This window comes from Mastomys coucha, unplaced genomic scaffold (genome assembly GCF_008632895.1).
Source record: "Mastomys coucha isolate ucsf_1 unplaced genomic scaffold, UCSF_Mcou_1 pScaffold16, whole genome shotgun sequence".
Taxonomy (NCBI): domain Eukaryota; kingdom Metazoa; phylum Chordata; class Mammalia; order Rodentia; family Muridae; genus Mastomys; species Mastomys coucha.
Genome location: NW_022196898.1, coordinates 47,861,723 through 47,879,814, shown reverse-complemented (window position 1 = coordinate 47,879,814; position 18,092 = coordinate 47,861,723). Strand labels below are relative to the sequence as shown.

At 40.3% G+C, this 18,092-nt stretch overlaps 1 protein-coding gene across 2 annotated transcripts in view; it reads right to left on the bottom strand.

Moving 5' to 3' along the window:
- Spag17 (sperm associated antigen 17) overlaps positions 1-18,092 on the bottom strand; it is a 219,822-nt gene that overhangs the window by 137,495 nt on the left and 64,235 nt on the right. The window contains exons 5-6 of one of the 2 annotated variants that reach the window (XM_031374969.1): positions 7,195-7,381; positions 5,024-5,218 (exon numbers count right to left, since the gene is read on the bottom strand). In XM_031374969.1, coding sequence (XP_031230829.1) covers positions 5,024-5,218; positions 7,195-7,381 — 382 coding nt within the window. Of the gene's footprint in view, positions 1-5,023; positions 5,219-7,194; positions 7,382-18,092 lie in introns of those variants that run through there. The other variant, XM_031374970.1, reaches the window with a different exon arrangement.

Sequence of the window (18,092 nt, the reverse complement as noted above, 5' to 3'; positions counted from 1 at the left end):
GGGAAACTGGGAAAGGAGAAATTTGCATGTAAATAAAGAAAATATCTAAAATAAAAATAAAAAAAATAAAAATAAAAGGTACAGAAAATGTTTTTAACAAAATTATAAAAGAAAATTTCCCCAGCCTAAAAATGAAGATGGTTATCAAGGTATAAACACCATTCAGGATACCAAAAGGCAGTACCAGAAAAGAAATTCCACATGACCCATCAAAACACTAACTATATAGATCAAAGAAAGCTACAAGGGAAAAATGCCAAGTAACATGTAAGTGATAGATCCATTAGAATAATACAGGATTCCTCAGTAGAGACTCTGAAGGCCAAAAGGACCTGGAAGGGCATTTGACCAACTCTGGTAGACCCAGACTTTTATACCCAGCAAAGATATCAAACATTTTACAATAAAACCAAATTTAAGCAACTTATGTCTACCAACTCAGTGCTGCAGAAGGTGCTAAGAAAACCACTTCAGTTTGAAGAAGTGAATCACACATAAGAAGACATAAGGAATACTTTCACAACAGTAAATGAAAGGGGAGGAGCACAATAACAACAAAATAATAATGCTGCTCATTGGTAGCCCCTATTATTAATGTCTTAATTTCCCAATAAAAAGATACAGACTAACAGACTAAATTGTAAAATGGAATCTATTCTTCTGCTGCATTCAAGAAACATACTTTGCCAGCAAGGACAGAAATCACTTTGGGATAAAAGGATGGGAAAATGTATTCTAAGCAAGTAGACTCAAGAAACAAGGAGGTGTTGCTATTTTAATATTTGACAAAATATACTTCAAACCACAACTAATCACAAAAGGTAGAGAAAGATAATACACACTCATCAAAGTAAAAATATTTGAAGAGGATATTGTAATTCTAAACATTTATGCACCAAACACAAGGTCATCCAAGTTCATAAAAGAAAAGAGAATATAGTTAAAATAACATATTGACTCTCACACAGTAACAGTGGGTAAATTTTCTTTAGTATAACTGACTCCATGATGGAAATACCATTCTGGCCATAAAACTAGACAGCACCACCTGCCAAAACTAAAGTAAAGACTTAATCCATCAAATCCATAGTTCTGAGAAAGTCTCTAAATTAACTAACCCTGTTTTCTGGCTTCTGTAGTTCTACTCTGGCTAACTGTTCTTGTTAACTGAAGCATGTCATACCAAAATATGATTTTTCTTTGTGTGTGTGTGTGTGTGTGTGTGTGTGTGTGTGCTTAAAATCTCACCCTGAGAAAGGTTTGGAGCTGCACTGGGATCAAAAAACCTCAGTATAGTCATTGGTCAGTTAATAAAGACTTTCTATTGGCTTACAAAATCTGCCCTTTACCAAACTGGAAAAACTAAAAGAAATGAATGAATTACTGCCCTTTACCAAACTGGAAAAACTAAAAGAAATGAGTGAATTCTTGATATATACAACCTACCAAAGATAAATCAAAATCAAATAAGAAATTTAAATACATCCATATCCCCTCAAAGAAGTAGAAAAAATAGTTTACAGTCTTCTAACCAAAAATCTCAGAGCCTATAGATTTACCACAGAATTCTGCCATATCTTCAAAGAAGAGTTAATGCCACCACCTTTTAAATTATTTCACAAAATAGAAACACAAGGAATATTTCTTTTTTCTTTTTAAATAAGGCCACTATTTCCCTGATACCAAAACCACATAAATACTCATCAAAAGAGAAAATTATAGACCAATATCCTTTATTAACATAGGTGTAAAAAACTTCTCAATAAAATATTTCCAAACTGAACCTAAGAACAAATACTTTAAAAAGATTATGAATGGGTCTGTGCCCGGACCTGATCCTGTGCCACAGTGCTCCATACCCAAGTACTGCCCTACTCACTGATAACTTGGTTAAGGAAGGAAGAAAGAAAGAAATTAAAAACTTTTTAGAATTTAATGAAAGTGAAGGCACAACATACTCAAACTTATGGGACACAAGTGCTATGAAATGAAATAAAAGCAGTGCTAAGAGGCAAACTCATAGCTTTGACTACCTCTAAAAAGAAACTGGAGAGAGTGTACACTAGTAGCTTAACAGCACACCTGAAAGCTCTAGCACAAAAAGAAGCAAATAGACACAAGAGGAGTAGATGGTAGGAAATAATCAAACTCAGGGCTGATATCAACCAAGTAGAAACAAAAAGTACTATAGAAAGAATTAACCAAACCAGGAGCTGCTTCTTTGAGAAAGTCAACAAGATAGATAAACTCTTAGTGAGACTAACCAGTGGGCACAGAGACATTATCCAAATGAACAAAATCAGAAATGGAAAGGGCGATATAACAACAGAAACTGAGGAAATTAAAAAAATCTTCAGATCCTACTACAAAAGTTGATACTCAACAAAACTGAAAAATCTGGATGAAATTAACAATTTTCTAGACAGATACTAAACACCAAAGCTAAATTAGGATCAGATAAACCATCTAAATAGTCCCATAACCCCTAAAGAAATAGAAGCAGTCATTAAAATTCTCCTCACCAATAAAAGCCTAGGGCCAGATGGATTTAGTGCAGAATTCTATCAGACCTTCAAAGAATACCTAATACCAATACTCTTCAAACTATTCCACACAATAGAAACAGAAGGAACACTACCCAGTTCATTCTATGAAGCCATAGTTACGCTGATACCTAAACCACACAAATACCTAACAAAGAAAGAAAGCTTCAGACCAATTTCCCTTATGAATATTGATGCAAATATATTCAATACAATTCTCACAAACCGAATCCAAGAACACATCAAAATGATCATTCACCAAGATAAAATAGGCTTCATCCCAGGGATGCAGGGATGGTTCAGTATACAGAAATCCATCAACATAATACACTACATAAACAAACTCAAAGAAAAAAAACTACATGCTAATTTCATTAGATGCTGAAAAAGCATTTGACAAAATTCAACATCCCTTCATATTAAAAGTCTTGGAAAGATCAGGAATTCAAGACCCATACCCAAACATAGTAAAAAGCAATATACAGCAAACCAGTAGCCAACATCAAACTAAACTGAAAGAAATTTGAAGCAATCCCACTAAAATCAGGGACTAGACAAGGCTGCCCACTCCCTCCTATCTATTCAGTATAGTACTCAAAGTCTTGGCCAGAGCAATTAGAAAACAAAAGGAGGTCAAAGGGATACAAATTGGAAAGGAAGAAGTCAAAATATCACTATTTGCAGATGATATGATAGTGTACTTAAGTGACCTCAAAAATTCCACCAGAGAACTTCTACAGTAGATAAACAACTTCAGAAAAGTGTCTGGATATAAAATTTACTCAAACAGATCAGTTGCCTTCCTCTACTCAAAGGATAAACAGGCTGAGAAAAAAATTAGGAAAATGACACTCTTCACAATAGTCACAAATAATATAAAATACCTTGGTGTGACTCTAACCAAGCAAGTGAAAGATCTGTATGACAAAAACTTCAAGTCTCTGAAGAAAGAAATTGAAGAAGACCTCAGAAGATGGAAAGATCTCCCATGCTCATGGATTGACAGAATTAATATAGTAAAAATGGCCATCTTGCCTAAAACAATCTATAGATTCAATGCAATCCCCATCAAAATTCCAACTCAATTCTTCATTGAGTTAGAAAGAGAAATTTGCAAATTCATCTGGAATAACAAAAATCCCAGGATAGCAAATACTATTCTCAACAATAAAAGAACTTCTGGGGAAATCACCATCCTTGACCTTAAGCTGCACTATAGAAGAATTGTGATTAAAAACTCCTTGGTATTGCTACAGTGACAGGCAGGTAGATCAATGGAATAGAATTGAAGAACCAGAAATGAACGACACTCTTATGGTCACTTGATCTTTGACAAAGGAGCTAAAACCATCCAGTGGAAAAAAGACAGCATTTTCAACAAATGATGCTGGCTCAACTGGAGGTTAGCATGTAAACAAATGCAGATTGATCCATTTTTATCTGCCTGTACAAAGCTCAAGTCCAAGGATCAAGGACCTCCACAGAAAACCAGATACACTGAATCCAATAGAAGAGAAAGTGGGGAAAAGCCTCAAACACATGGGCACATGGGAAAATTTCTTGAACAGAATACCAATGTTTTATGCTCTAAAATCAAGGATTGACAAATGGAACCTCATAAAATTGCAAAGCTTCTGTAAGGGAAAGGACACTGTCAATTGGACAAAGCAGAAACTAATAGATTGGGAAATGATCTTTATCGACTCTACATCTGATAGAGGGCTAATGTCCAATATATACAAAGAACTCAAGAAGTTAGACTCCAGAGAAACAAATAACCCTATTAAAAATGGGAAACACAGATAAACAGAGAATTCTCAACTGAGGAATCTTGAATGGCAGAGAAGCACCTAAAGAAATGTTTAACACCCTTAGTCATTAGGGAAATGCAAATCAAAACAACCCTGGGATTCTACCTCACACTGGAGTTTGTTTCCTGGCACCCATGTCAGGTAATGTACAGCCACTTGTAACTCCAGCTCCAAATCTTCTGTTCACCATGAGTACACACACACACACACACACACACACACACACATACACACTCCCACACACAACTGTGTGATCTTGTCTGGGCTGTTCAGTGACTATGTCATTTGAAAGAAAAGAGTCTTAACAAATATTCATCTAGCTCAGGCTTTGACTAAACATTGCAGGTCAAAAGTTCCTGAAAAATAAAGTTGTGTAACCACACTTGCTCTCAGCTAAAAGACTGAGAAGTAATCATTGAGTAACCAAGTCTTCTGACCTGTAGTCTATGTTTTCTGTGACAACACAGGGATACAAGCACAGAGTATGATTTTCATTTGTCAAATTTATGGCTCTTGGCTGATATAAGCAGAATGAATAGCAAATCAGTCTTGAAAGGATTTAATAAAGCACATGTTTTATAACCATGTTTCAGACAGCAGATTGCATTTGTACTTGAGGGGCAGGGGCAATATTGCTGGACTTTGTGAGCTCTATGGCCAAGTGCGTACCTTCTGGCTGAAGGACAGCTTCCTGTTGCTGCCTGACTGCTGCCAGGTGTGTCTGTAGAGGTTCATAATTCTCTGAAGATATTTTAATCACACTGGTTATAGGAATGCCAAGCTCAGTCATAATGGCCAATAGCTGAGGATTATTGAAGCCCACAACAATAATGTAATGTTGGGCACCATCATCTGGCTCATCATCTGTTGGAAATACCATAAAGAAGGTCAGCTATCATTGTTAGGTAGAACAGGTTGTCCTCAGGCAAACCAATGGTGATACTCAATTATGCATGCGTTCCTAATCTCTCTGGTTTGCCAAGACCCAGGCAGCTGGCTGGAATGCAGGCCTGTTGACTGTTTTTCATTATTGCTCTTCCAGTAAAGAGACTGTGGCCATTTTACAAAATATTAAATCATGTTTGCAAATGAGACATAGACATATTAGGAAGCCAACACACACGAGGTCTGTGGCCATGGAAAATGGTGCCTAGGCTTTTGTTGGAGTTTAACCTGTAACTAGTTTCCTTTGATTCTAATCTTGTTGGAGCAACATCTGGCTTGACTCCCGAGTTACAAGTAGCTGCAGCTTTCTGGTACTTTATAAGTAGAGGTGTTTACAGGATAAGGAAATATGGTGGATGTGCTATGTAGCACAGCACTGAATGAATTCAGGGCAGGGTGGTGAGAACACTGTGCATCAATGGTGAGGCAGCTATACTGCATTCCGTTTTAAGATATACATAGTATAAAGTCGTTCTCTATTCTCTTTTTCCTGGTAGTGTTCCTTATGAATATTAAGATATGAAGATCTCTTAGACTACGATGTTCTGGGTGTGAGAGTAATTGCCCTGCTTCAGTGCTGACCATGTGTGATACATAGGAGCTTTACATTGTACAGTGCAGCTAAGTAAGGCCAATGTACATGCCAAACAACAGATGCTCACATTTTAACTTCATGTAATTATTTCTCCCCAATCTTGAAAGTGATCAGCATTGGTATTGACATGGAGAGCAAAGAATCATTGCTTCTGGTTATGTTGTCTTTAGAGTAGAGGTACATGAGAGGTATCAACTGATAAAAGATGCAAAAACAAACAAACAAACAAAAAAGCCAGTCTCTCTTACTTAATTTAAACACAGTAAAGATCAAACGTGTTGAAAGAAATCAAGAATCAAGTCTATTGATTATAAATAACAAACAAATAAAACAAAGACAGTAACAGTTCTGTCTGGACTCCGAGAAAAACAGCAATGAATTACTAGTAACTCTTGAAGATGACTAATTTTTGGGTCAGCCACTGAAGACAGAGCAGAGTTCTATTTGGTCTGTTGAAGACAAAATGATTGTGGGAAAATTTTGAGTCAACAAGCTGTGCTCTCACATGACCTGGACTGAGGCTCCCTATCCCTGCCGCAATACATAGGGCTGCCTTGCTCCAACTGCAGCAGTGGGAGAGGATGAGCCTAGCCCTGCAGAGACTTGATGTGCCAGGATGGGGGGATACCTAGGGGAGGCCCCATTTTCTCAGAGGAGAAGGAGAAGGAGTGAGGGAGAAACTTTGTGGGGGGAGAAGGGAAGGGGAACAGCATTGGAAATGTAAATAAATACATAAAAATAAAATATGCTGGAGAGATTAAAAAGAAGAGGCTGTGCTTTGCATATACCTCTCAAATAATTAGACTTGATTTCTCACATGTATCAACTTTTATTCCAGTAATTTGTGTGTGTTCCCATGTGGGAGCACATGTGCGTACATATGTGCATACACAGTCATGCCTGTGTGTGCCATAATATGCCTGAGGAGGTCAGGGGACAACTTGTAGCAGTTGGTTCTCTCCTTCCACCATGAGAATCCTGAGGATGGTGGTCAAGCCTGAGAGTGAGCGGCTTTACTGGAGAGGGAGCCATCTTGCTGGATCACTTTCAGTTTGCCTATAATTACACCCGATTTTCCATTACAATCTCATCCAGACAGTAAAAAAATAATTGATAAAACCATATATGGATTGCAAACAGAAATATTTTTTAATCTGAGTATCACAGAACAAAAGTTATTTGTGGCTTTATAATAAAAAGGCTAGGAATGATAGAATGTAATTATAGAGGTGACTCTTAAAGCCCTGTTCTGGTCTGTAAAGGAAAAGGTGGAAGACACCGTGTGGAGCTACACACTAACCGATATAGGATTTGGTGTCGTCGTCTTCTCCTCTCCGTTTTAACTGTGTGGTCTTCCTCATTGTTATAGTGGCCTCAGGCTGGTCCTTGCCCTTCCCCTTCCCAGCCTTGGCATTGGCAGGCTTCTTTTCCTTTGGAGACTTCCCTTTTACTTTGTCTTTTTCTGATTTTGTTCTTTCTTCTGTGATCTGAAATGAGAAAGCATACCCTTACCCTCGAAGTCATCTTGTGAGCCAGTCAAGGTTTCCCCAAGTCAGGCAACTTAATTCTCTAATTCACTTCATCAGACCAGCCCTTTATTTTACTGCATTTCTGTTATTATTTGCCATTTATTCATTGTTGGAGTCAGGACAGTGGAGATTCCAGATTGAACTGAAGTTGAGGTGGACACATCTGTGGGGGTTTGTGGCTGTGATCGTTAGTCTATGTCAGCTTGACACAAACTAGAGTTATCTGAAAGGAAGGAACCTCAATTGATAAAGTGCCTCTATAGGACCTGGCTGTAAGGAATCTTTTAATTAGCAATTGAAGGTGAAGAGCCCAGCCCATGGTGTGTGGTGCCATCTCTGGGCTAGTGGTCCTGGCTTCTACAAGAAGCAGGCTGAGTAATCAAGGCGGGGTAAACAAGCCAGTTAGAAGCACTACTCTAAGGTCTTTGCGTCATCCTGCCTCCAGAGTCCTGCCCTATTTGAGTTCTGTCCTGATGTTCTCTAATGAGGAACAGTGCTGTGGAAGTATGTGAACTGAACCAACCCTTTCCTCTTCAACTTCATTTTTGGTCATGGTGTTTTGTTGCAGCAAAAGAAACCCTACTAAGACTGGGGCAGTAGGGGCAGGCATGACGGTGGGTGGGAGGGTACCAGGAGGTTGTTTAAAAGAATAGCCTTCTGGAAGAGATTCATCTGAAGGAGTCTCTCAAATATTTCAGCTGTATGTTTGTGCTGAAGTGGGGTAGGGCAAAGTCAGAGGAAGAATAAGAATACCTTGGTTTTGTCTCTTAGCCAACTTTGGTGTACACATGTCTTTGTGAAAACAATCAAGGAAAACAAAACAAACCAGAAAGGCAATGAGTAGGCTTTCTAAATTCTACCTGGCTATGTTTTCATCTTGGCTATTTTTAAAGGTTAAAAGGTCTTCTGAGATCTTAACACTAAAAAAATTCTCATTATTATACTTCTGCTTAAAAGCATATAGCCATGACTAGTGGCTGATATCTTATATACAGCAAAAAGGGATCCATAAAAGGCGACAGTTGCTTGAATTTTTCACAAATTTCTCTACGGCATCCACATGTCTGTGGGAAGATCAACTATTTACTCTGCCCCTTCACAACTTCCCCCAAACTTTGCATACTATTTCTTTGTGTAACTGTGTCTGTGTTGATAAATTGCAAGTGTTTGTTCTCATTGAAATGATAGTGGAGTACTGATCCTAAGATGAGGACTCTACAGAAGATAGATACAATATGTGGATCTTATTTTTTTCATATGCATCAATATTTGAAGACAAAAATAATTAAAATACTGTACAATTATTTTGGGCTTTGACATCCATTTCCTAAGGTCATGAGAACTAATTTGAAAACCTCTAAGATATTATAGATGGGGTAAATGGAAGATAGGAAGCTTTGGTCCTCAGCTCACAGGCTGCATGACAGAGAGGAGAGAAGTTTGGACTCTACATGATTTTTTTTTTTTTTGCTGCTAAGGGCTCTGAAGGACTCAGACAAACTTTGACTTTCATGGATGGCGTCACTGGTGCCAAAGGATTCCCTACCTAGTGTGAGGGTTCCAAAGCTGGCAGCATTGCCACTCTCACACTTGCTCCTTAGCAGCCATGGTAAACAAATATCTGTGAAGGCTCCTGCTGATAGTACTGGGTAAAAACTGTCAAAGTACATCAGTGGTTGCAGAAAATGAGGAGAGTCAATGTGGTTGAAGCATATACAAGTGGTAAGACAACATGCTAGAAGAGATGAAAGCAGTAACAACAATAGAGGCAAGCTGCAGCAGCCACCTCTGCCACCTCCGCCACCTCTGCTACAGTAGCCACTTGTACCACAGCATCCACAGCAGCCACCTCTGCCACAACAGCCACCTTCACCACAGCAGCCACCTCCGCCACAACAGCCACCTGCACCACAGCAGCCACCTGCACCACAGCAGCCACAGCAGCCACAGCAGCCACCTGCACCACAGCAGCCACAGCAGCCACCTGCACCACAGCAGCCACAGCAGCCACAGCAGCCACAACAGCCACAGCAGCTACAACAGCCACCTCTGCCACAGCAGCCACAGCAGCTGCCTCCACCACAGCAGCCACAGCATATGTCCTTGGGATAGAAGTGAAAATTCAAGAAACCAGTCCCATACCAGACAGACAAGGACTGTTAAAGGAAAAGAGCACACTGTCAAAGTCATGCTCACCAGTCTTCTATGTCTTCCTTATTCTGTCCCTGATGATGATGATGAACTAAGCTCAATGAGAAAACATCAGCAAGCACACAAGTTGTGAAAATCTATGAGTTTTTTTTTTTTTTTAATGTGAGCATCCATATAGTCATTTGTTTGCTCAGTGGGCATTTCTATGAGTAGAGGGACAGAACAACAGAGGCTGGGAGTGTCATGAACAGTTTTGGATGTGACACAAGTCTGGCACAAGGATGTGAAAGGGCCCAGCATTTCTCCCTGTACTAGACATGAATTGGTGCTTATAACAGGGCTAGGCACTACCTCTTAAAGTTCAGTTCAGGGAAAAGAAAGATAAGTAAACAGACAAAAACAGGATTACAAATTTTAATGAATGCAAAGAGAAACATAACTGAGGAGACTGTGCTCATAAGTCGGTGGATGAAACGCCTTCTCTAAGGAAGTGGTGTTCGAGCGAAAACCTGATAAATTAGTCATAATGACCATGAGAAACAGGGAAAAGGTGACATGTGAAGGCATTTGGACATAAAGAAACTGTGTTTAGGGAGCTGAAAGACATACAGCAGAGTGGCCCAAGGCAAAGGTGGAAGACTGGGCATGGGCATGTCATCCAGGACTTTGGAGATGGGGCCAATAAATTCTTACTTCATTGAAAAATCTGCAGGAAGGCTTGAGAATTTAAGAGTGGGGGAGTTTACAAAAAACTGAAATTCTCATAAGATGATGTGGAAATAGTCCAGAGAAGACCTAACAGTGACTCACATCAAGGTGTTGGCAGAGTGGAGAAAAGTAGATGGATTTCAGATCCACTCTGGATATTGAAACTTTGAGAGTCTAACCACTAGTCATGAACAAGGAGGCATATCAAATGGAGCACTGTGGATTGGAGCTTGAGCCCCTGGGTGGTTTGGCGCTACCCCTACTGAGTTAAAGGACACTGGTGAGAAGTAGTTTTCAGTTAACGTGGGAAGACCACTGTAAGTAATCACATTATATTTGAGGTGCCTTGTTGCGGGGCAGTGGCCAATGAGAAGAAGCTTGGTAAGGTTGAGCTAAGGCTACAAGCCCTGGAGACCCTGAAGGGATGGTAGGAGCTTTGCTTGCTCCAGGTACGAGGCCCCTATCATGTAACTGTAGTCTCCTGCAGCCCCCCACCCCCCGAGAGATTTGTGGCCATCAGTCCTGTAGGGTAAATATCCCAAGCCCTTCTACATGTAGATGTGACATCCATAACCTCTCAGACCAAGCCAATAGGAAGTACCTACGGTTAGATCCCAACCCACTCCAAAATTGTATATAAAGATCCTATCCAGAAGGAATAAAGGAGAATTACTCCTTCGTCTAAGAGCTTCTGTCATAAGAGTGGTAACACTGCCACCATGGAAGAGACCTGCTCTTCCAAAAGGCCACCAGAAGCTTCCCTACACCTCCCCGCTGGCTAGTCAGCCTCCACCGGCTCAGCCTGGCTGGCCAGCTCAGCTCAGCGCAGCTTGTGTGTTGTCTCAGAGCAACAACAGTAACAGCAGCAGTGGAGGTAGCAGCAGCAGCAGAGGCAGCAGAGACAATTCCCCCTCCCTGACCTGGCCAGAGATCTCTGTAGAAAGCCTCCGGTACACAGGCTCACACCTTGTGCTTCTAAGTGCCACATTCCATGCTCAGCAATGTTAACCGAAGTTACCAATTCCAAGAGCAAATAATAAGAGCTCAGATAATTTAATGGGAAGACATCAATTGACTTGGGTAAGAGTTTCTAAGAAATGTGGGAATTGGGCTTTGGATCATGGGAAGTTCAATACTTACCCATTTGGTATTGGAGAAGAAGCCACTCAACAAGAGGGAGAAGTGAATAAAAGGTCAAAAAATGTAGGATATAAGGAGACACAGCAAGTAGACTAAAAAAGTTTAAAAAGATGTGCTTGTAGTTGTGGGTAACACTAAGGAAAGACAGCTATGGAGGCCTGTAGAAGTTGCAGGCATGGAGACAGTGACACCAGAGACAGCATTTGTATGGGGCAGCTAACTTGACAAGTTTGGTTGTGAAGGGAACTTGGGCTCTGCATCATTTGTCAGGTGAGCAGATGGCAGTGGGTATGATGATGAGGTAAGAATGTGCCTCTATATATAGAGCCAGGAGTTTCCATGTTTGCTTGTTGATGGAATAATCCAGTACAGAGGGAGACATTGAAGGGATGGAACAATCCAATACAGAGGGAGACATCAAAGGGATGGAATGATCCAGTACAGAGGGAGACATTGAAGGTATAGGGGAACATCGGCAAATTTCCAGACAAGGTTCACTAGAAAGAAAATTCCTAGTTCAAGAGGATCCACAGAGATCAGTGGTTGGCTGTGGATAGAAGAGAGGAAGAGGTCTGGGTGGTCTTGAGAGAATGTTTCTAGTTTTCAAGAGAAGTGTGTGTGTGTATGTGTGTGTGTGTGTGTGTGTGTGTGTGTGTGTGTGTGTGTGTGTGTGTGTGTTAAAGTCAGCAGAGAAGATCAGCAGGTAAAAGTCAGGAATTTCCAATAAGGTTAGATAATGTTAGGGTCATCTTAGACAGTCAAAGAGCAAGTGTACTGAGGAAATGTGGCAGGACTCAGCCTATGGTGAGATGAAAATAGAACCAGCATGTTGGGTCCTCTGAACACCTTGAGTTGTCTTTGCTTGCCCAGACATAGACATGAAGAGGGTGGGTGGGGTCACTGAGTTCAAGATCAGGATGGAAAGAGAGAAAAGAGAGGAAATGAGACTTTCTAAAGCACAGGACGACAGGTCTGGACCATGGAGTAGAAGACGAACAGCAGAGATGACAATGCACAGAGACTGGTGGCTGCCATGGACCAGCAGTTACAATGGAGCTGAAGACACTTTGGGGGTGAGGGAAGTTCCTATTAGGTCATTTTTAAGAGGGAAGGATAGGGGACATCCAAGGTTAGAGAATGGGAAACCTTAAGACTTTAGTGGTGATGGGTCAGGGTGGAACCACAGGAACAAATGGCTAATGTGGGATGAAGGAAATGACCATTAGATAATCAAGAAGCCATTATGCAGACCCCTGTTCACAATGAGAAAAATAAGAAAAGAATCACAATGACAAAGGAAAAAAGACCCAGAGAATCCAAGGATGTTAGAGCCTGTTCAAGTGTCCAGGGCAGTGACAGGCCAGGGGGTCACTGGGAGGGTCTGGAAGACTGAGCAGGTGCCTGTGGTCCGGCTGCTGCATCAGGCGCCAGGGCTGCAAAGCATTACACACACAGTTCTGGTTTATATTTTAAGTTCTCTCTGTAACATTGTTTTTCTACGTGGAGAAAACTTTAGGCCAATAAGTCTGCCCTGCAATATGGAAAGTAATATTCTTAGCCATAAATTAGCAAAGGGCTATTTTAATCATGGCTGTTATCAATATTTAGGATATCTCTATTTACTAAGATCATGTTTTATAGCAGACATTGCACCTTGTTAAGTCCCTGCAGGTACAATGGGTAGAGCATCAGCTTCACTTTAAAAAGATTGGTGGGAGCGAGCAACAGTTTAATAACCAAGTTATTGAACGGGAATGCCAAGTCAGAGGGTTGTGTCACCCATGTTCTTTGCAAAGAGTCCTTGGAACAAAGCCATGACCCTGATTCCAATGAGCCTGTGGGCTTTATCGGGGTTCATCAGGGCCTCTGAAAACTCAGCTTTGGGTGATGGCTCATATACCAATGTGAAACCTCTGTGAATGTCTTCAGTAGGCATTACTCTTGCCACAGTAAAGTCACAACTTTTCCATCAAATGTCTTCCAGAAGCCTTTATGGCTGAAATTTAAAACAAGGTCTTGGGATAATTTCTTTGAACTGAGATAAGAAAGTGATTTTAGGTTAAGTAATTTTAAAGAATAACTTTTATCGACTTATGCACTCATTCAAATAGTTCAGCATTCTACATGTGTTTGCAGAGCACAGTGGAACATTCTTGAATGATTCTCCTCCACGGAGTTCACCAGTTCAGGAACTACTGAGCATTGTTTCCTATGATTTTTCTTGGGGGTCTTAGAAATGGGTTGGTCAAACCCCAAGTTCAAAATCAGTGACCAATTCTGGTGCCAGTAACGCAGTATGAAATGTTATTTCAGACACCGTGCCTTTAATCTGATCTCATAAAGCAAGATGGGTAATTTCTATTGAGACATACAGTTTGTCTGAGGACATTAAGCTGTGGGAAGAGGACATGCTGTGACTCGCAGCTCTAAGCTCACCTTACTGTTCTGAGGCTCCAATTGGCCTCAGCTTCTGCTTCTCTCCCAGTGTCCTCTCTTTCTGTCCTCCTGCCTCTCTTCTTTCATCCCTGTCTGCACTCCCTTTACTCAGTCTTCCCAGGGACCCAGCAGTTGTTCCCAGATACTCCAGCTGTGTTTTCTACTCATGACTATCCTTTTCTCTACTTAACACAGCCACACTAGGAAGCTGGGAACAAAACCTTTGGATTCATTTCTTTTAGTATAAGTGAATAATCACTATCAGGCTCCTTCAGTTTCACAAACTATTACTTGTGACTATTGTGAAGGGTGTTGTTTCCATAATATCTTTCTCAGCCTGTTTATCCTTCGTGTAGAGGAAGGCAACTGATTTGCTTGAGTAAATTTTATATCCAGCTATTTTACTGAAGTTGTTTATCAGGTGTATGAGTAGTAGTGGAATTTTTGGGGTCACTTAAGTATACTATCATGTCATCAGCAAATAGTGATAATTTGACTTCTTCCTTTCCAATTTGTATCCCTTTGATTTCCTTTTGTTGTCTAATTGCTCTGGCTTAGGACTTCAACCCTGAGATTCCACCTCACACCAGTCAGAATGGCTAACATCAGAAAATCAGGTGATAGCAGATGCTGGCATGGTTTGGAGAAAGAGGAACACCCCTTCATTGCTGGTGGGATTGCAAGCTTGTACAACCACTCTGGAAATCAGTTTGGTGGTTCCTAAGGAAATTGGACATAGTACTACCAGAGGACCCAGCTATACCACTCCTGGGCATATATCCAGAAGATGCTCCAACATGCAATAAAGGAAAAAGAAATAATATGACTTCATATTCCTACCCCATGGTCTTCTGCTCATAGCTTAAAATATTTGAGGGAGCCCCTTGTCAATTAGTTGAGAACTGCTGTGCTAGAGTGAAAAAAAATATGTTCAGAGTGGCTGGAGAGATAGCACGGTGGTGAAGAGCATTTGTTCCTCTTCCAGAGGACCTGAGTTTGGTTCCTGTCACTCACATTGGGCAGATCCCAGGAGCTTCCAACTTCAGATGATCAGTTTCCTCTTTTAGTTTCTATAGGCACCAGCAGCACAAATACACATAAATTTACATGAATAAAAACATTCATTGTTTCATCTGATACAATCTTTAGAATCCCACCCAATATTACTAGGTATAGGAGGTAAATTGTGCAGTTCCTAGTTAAGTGAATCAAAATGTGGGTATGTCTGTGTGTGTTTGGTGGCCCAAGAAGGAGGCAGGTCTGATATGTGCTTCCTGCAGGATTATACATGGCTCAGAGAGACTTTGGCATCATGCAAGCTAATAATATCCTCGTTAATCATTTGAAGGAGCAGGGAGAAAGCATTAGGGTATGTGAAATAAGCTCAGAAAATCTCATTCTTCAAAAGACTGGGTGATTTCTTGGGAAGAATGAACTAGAAATTAAGTCATGGTTGTTCTTGGTATCAGTGATTGGTTAACCCAATGCTGTTTATCTTTGCTGAGTTTTTCTTCCTTTTCTAGACAACTGTCCCCACATTGAAACTCACAAAGTTGTATGAAAAGTGATCAGGATAGATGTCTGTGGACAGAGTATCCAGCAAGACTCTGAGTCCTGGGGAAATGGGACCAGAGATGTCTGTGGACAGAGTATCCAGCAAGACTCTGAGTCCCAGGGAAACAGGACCAGTCAGCATTTCACTGTATGGGAGCCAGAAGTTATCTCAGAATTACTGAGACAGACAGGTGAGGTGTTCACAGCGGTTAACAGCACCCTTCCTTCCTTCCTTCCTTCCTTCCTTCCTTCCTTCCTTCCTTCCTTCCCTCTTTCCTTCCTTCCTTCCTTCCTTCCTTCCTTCCTTCCTTCCTTCCTTCCTTCCTTTCTTCCCTCCCTCCCTTCTTCCTTCCTTTCATTCTTTCTTTCCTTCTTTCTTTCTTTTTTATTAGGTATTTTCTTTATTTACATTTCAAATCCTGATTTACCCTCCGAAAACCCCCTACTCCTTCCCCCCTCCCCCTGCTCACCAACCCATCCTTCTCCCATTTCCTGGCCCTGGCATTCCCCTACACAGGGGCATAGAGCCTTCACAAGACCAAGGGCCTCTCCCCACATTGATGACCGACTAGGCCATCCTCTCCTACATATGCAGCTGGAGCCATGAGTCCCACCATGTGTACTCAGCACACTTTCAATTTGATGGTTGGGATTGGACTCCTAACTGTTGAGAGCACAGCTGTCGACCTTTTGGAATGCTTAAGTTCCCACCACCCATAGTCTTACCATCTGCAAATTAGTAATGTTCCATTGTACTTATGATATTAAAGTGTTTAACTACTAAATAATATAACATGTCTGAAGATATAGAGTTAAACAGTCAACAGTAGTAGCTATTATTAATTGCTATCTAAAAATGCTAGTCTATTTTCCCCCTTTAATCAAAATTTTCTAGTAGTACATGAAAATTTTTCATTAATAAAAATCAAAACAGTCAGCAAAGCAGAGTCCTCTTTGGCAGAGAGGCCCAGCTGGGGCATCATTTATTTCTGGGGAATTGCTGGGGTTTGGGGTTCCTTAGATCTTCCATTTGTGTCAGTTGGATCTTCATTTTGATAATCCTGCCTCAAAGAATTCCAGCCAGCTAGTGAGGCAGTAATTCCTTTCCTAGAACCACCCAGGAACCCTCCACACAGGGTCTCTGCCCTTCCTCTGTTTGACTTCTTAAAATAGTTTCTGAAGAATTTAACCACAACTGAATCAAAACTAACCAGCCTGTAATTTCCTGGTCTGTCCCTATGGCCTTTCCTTTAAAATAAAACACACGCGCAAAATGGCATTTCTCTGGCCGATTTCCAGCTTCTTGGGGCTTTGACTGGAAGAAGCTCAGGATGTCTGGGGAAGTGGTTCTTCTTAATCTCTCTTCATTTCTCTTTAGGAGAAGGCTGCAACTTGTATGGGGCTTCATTATTCCATGTTAGCAAAATTAGGCCCTTTTAATTTTTTTAATGAAAAAGTTGCTGGATACTGTCTGCCCATTGTTCTTTATGTATGTCTTTCCTCCATTCTTGTGCATGTAAAAGTAAGGCAGCACACACTTGGGACATAAACTACAGACAACAAAAAGCCAGTCTTTCATATAAAAGTGTTCGCTATGAAAGTCTGAGAAAATGTGAGCAGGTTGAATTCATCCATGAAAGGCACAACTAAAACATATTTGAATCTTATTGGGAAAGTCTTTTGGAATATTCTGATTTCAGTTCTGAATCATGGGAAGATTCTATTTACACTGGTTAGTAAGTAATATTAAAGGTCAATGATTTTTTTGGTAATGTAGCCATAGCCATTTCCCAACTCTTTTGAACATCATTTTCTTTTAGTTTCTTAATGACACTGAGATATAATTCACAAGCAAGTAAGTGCTTATAATTATAAACGTTTATCAGAAGCAAGAGTGACAGAAAATAAAGAGTCATACAATAGCTAAACCGAAATGTTCCAGGATAAAAACCAAGAGACATATTTTAAAACCAGAATGAATATGATGGGAATCCCTGCACCCATCACACTGTGTCCACGAATATTTGTTATAGTGAGTGTTTGCAAGGCTGATGAATTAGCCACAGATGTTAATGCCTGCAGAGTGATCCTTGAGATAATGGTGGAAGGGAGGTGCATTTCTCAACAGACATTCCCATTCAAATTTTATGACATAGTAAACAGCCTAATTTGCTATTATAATACAGGATAATAATATTCAGAACTTCTGAAATGTTAGAGATGTTTTTATTTCTCAACAAACTCTCCCATTCAAATTTTATGACATAGCAGCCTAATTTGCTATTATTATGCAGAATCATCATTCAGAAGTTGTGAGGTGTTAGAAATGTTTATATAATAGAGCACATTTCTAATCTGTTTCCATCTATATGTATATTTTTATATCTGGAAGTCATTATCGAAGTGTTTCCAAACAGATGAGTGTTTTCAAACAGGTCGAGCATATTTACAATTAGAAGCTGCCATTTGTATCCTACAAGTCCACCTGCTAAAGCTTTACATTTGTTCCTTCAGAGCACCTCTCTTTTAAAGTTTTCACGATATTAATTATCTAGCAAGTTTCCTTTCAAAGCAGAAATCAAAAAGCAACAGCCAGCATTCAGCTGCAGCACGTTCTTCAACTTAGCCAGAACTAAAATATCTTCATTCTATCTGGCACTTTAAACTATAATTTACCATT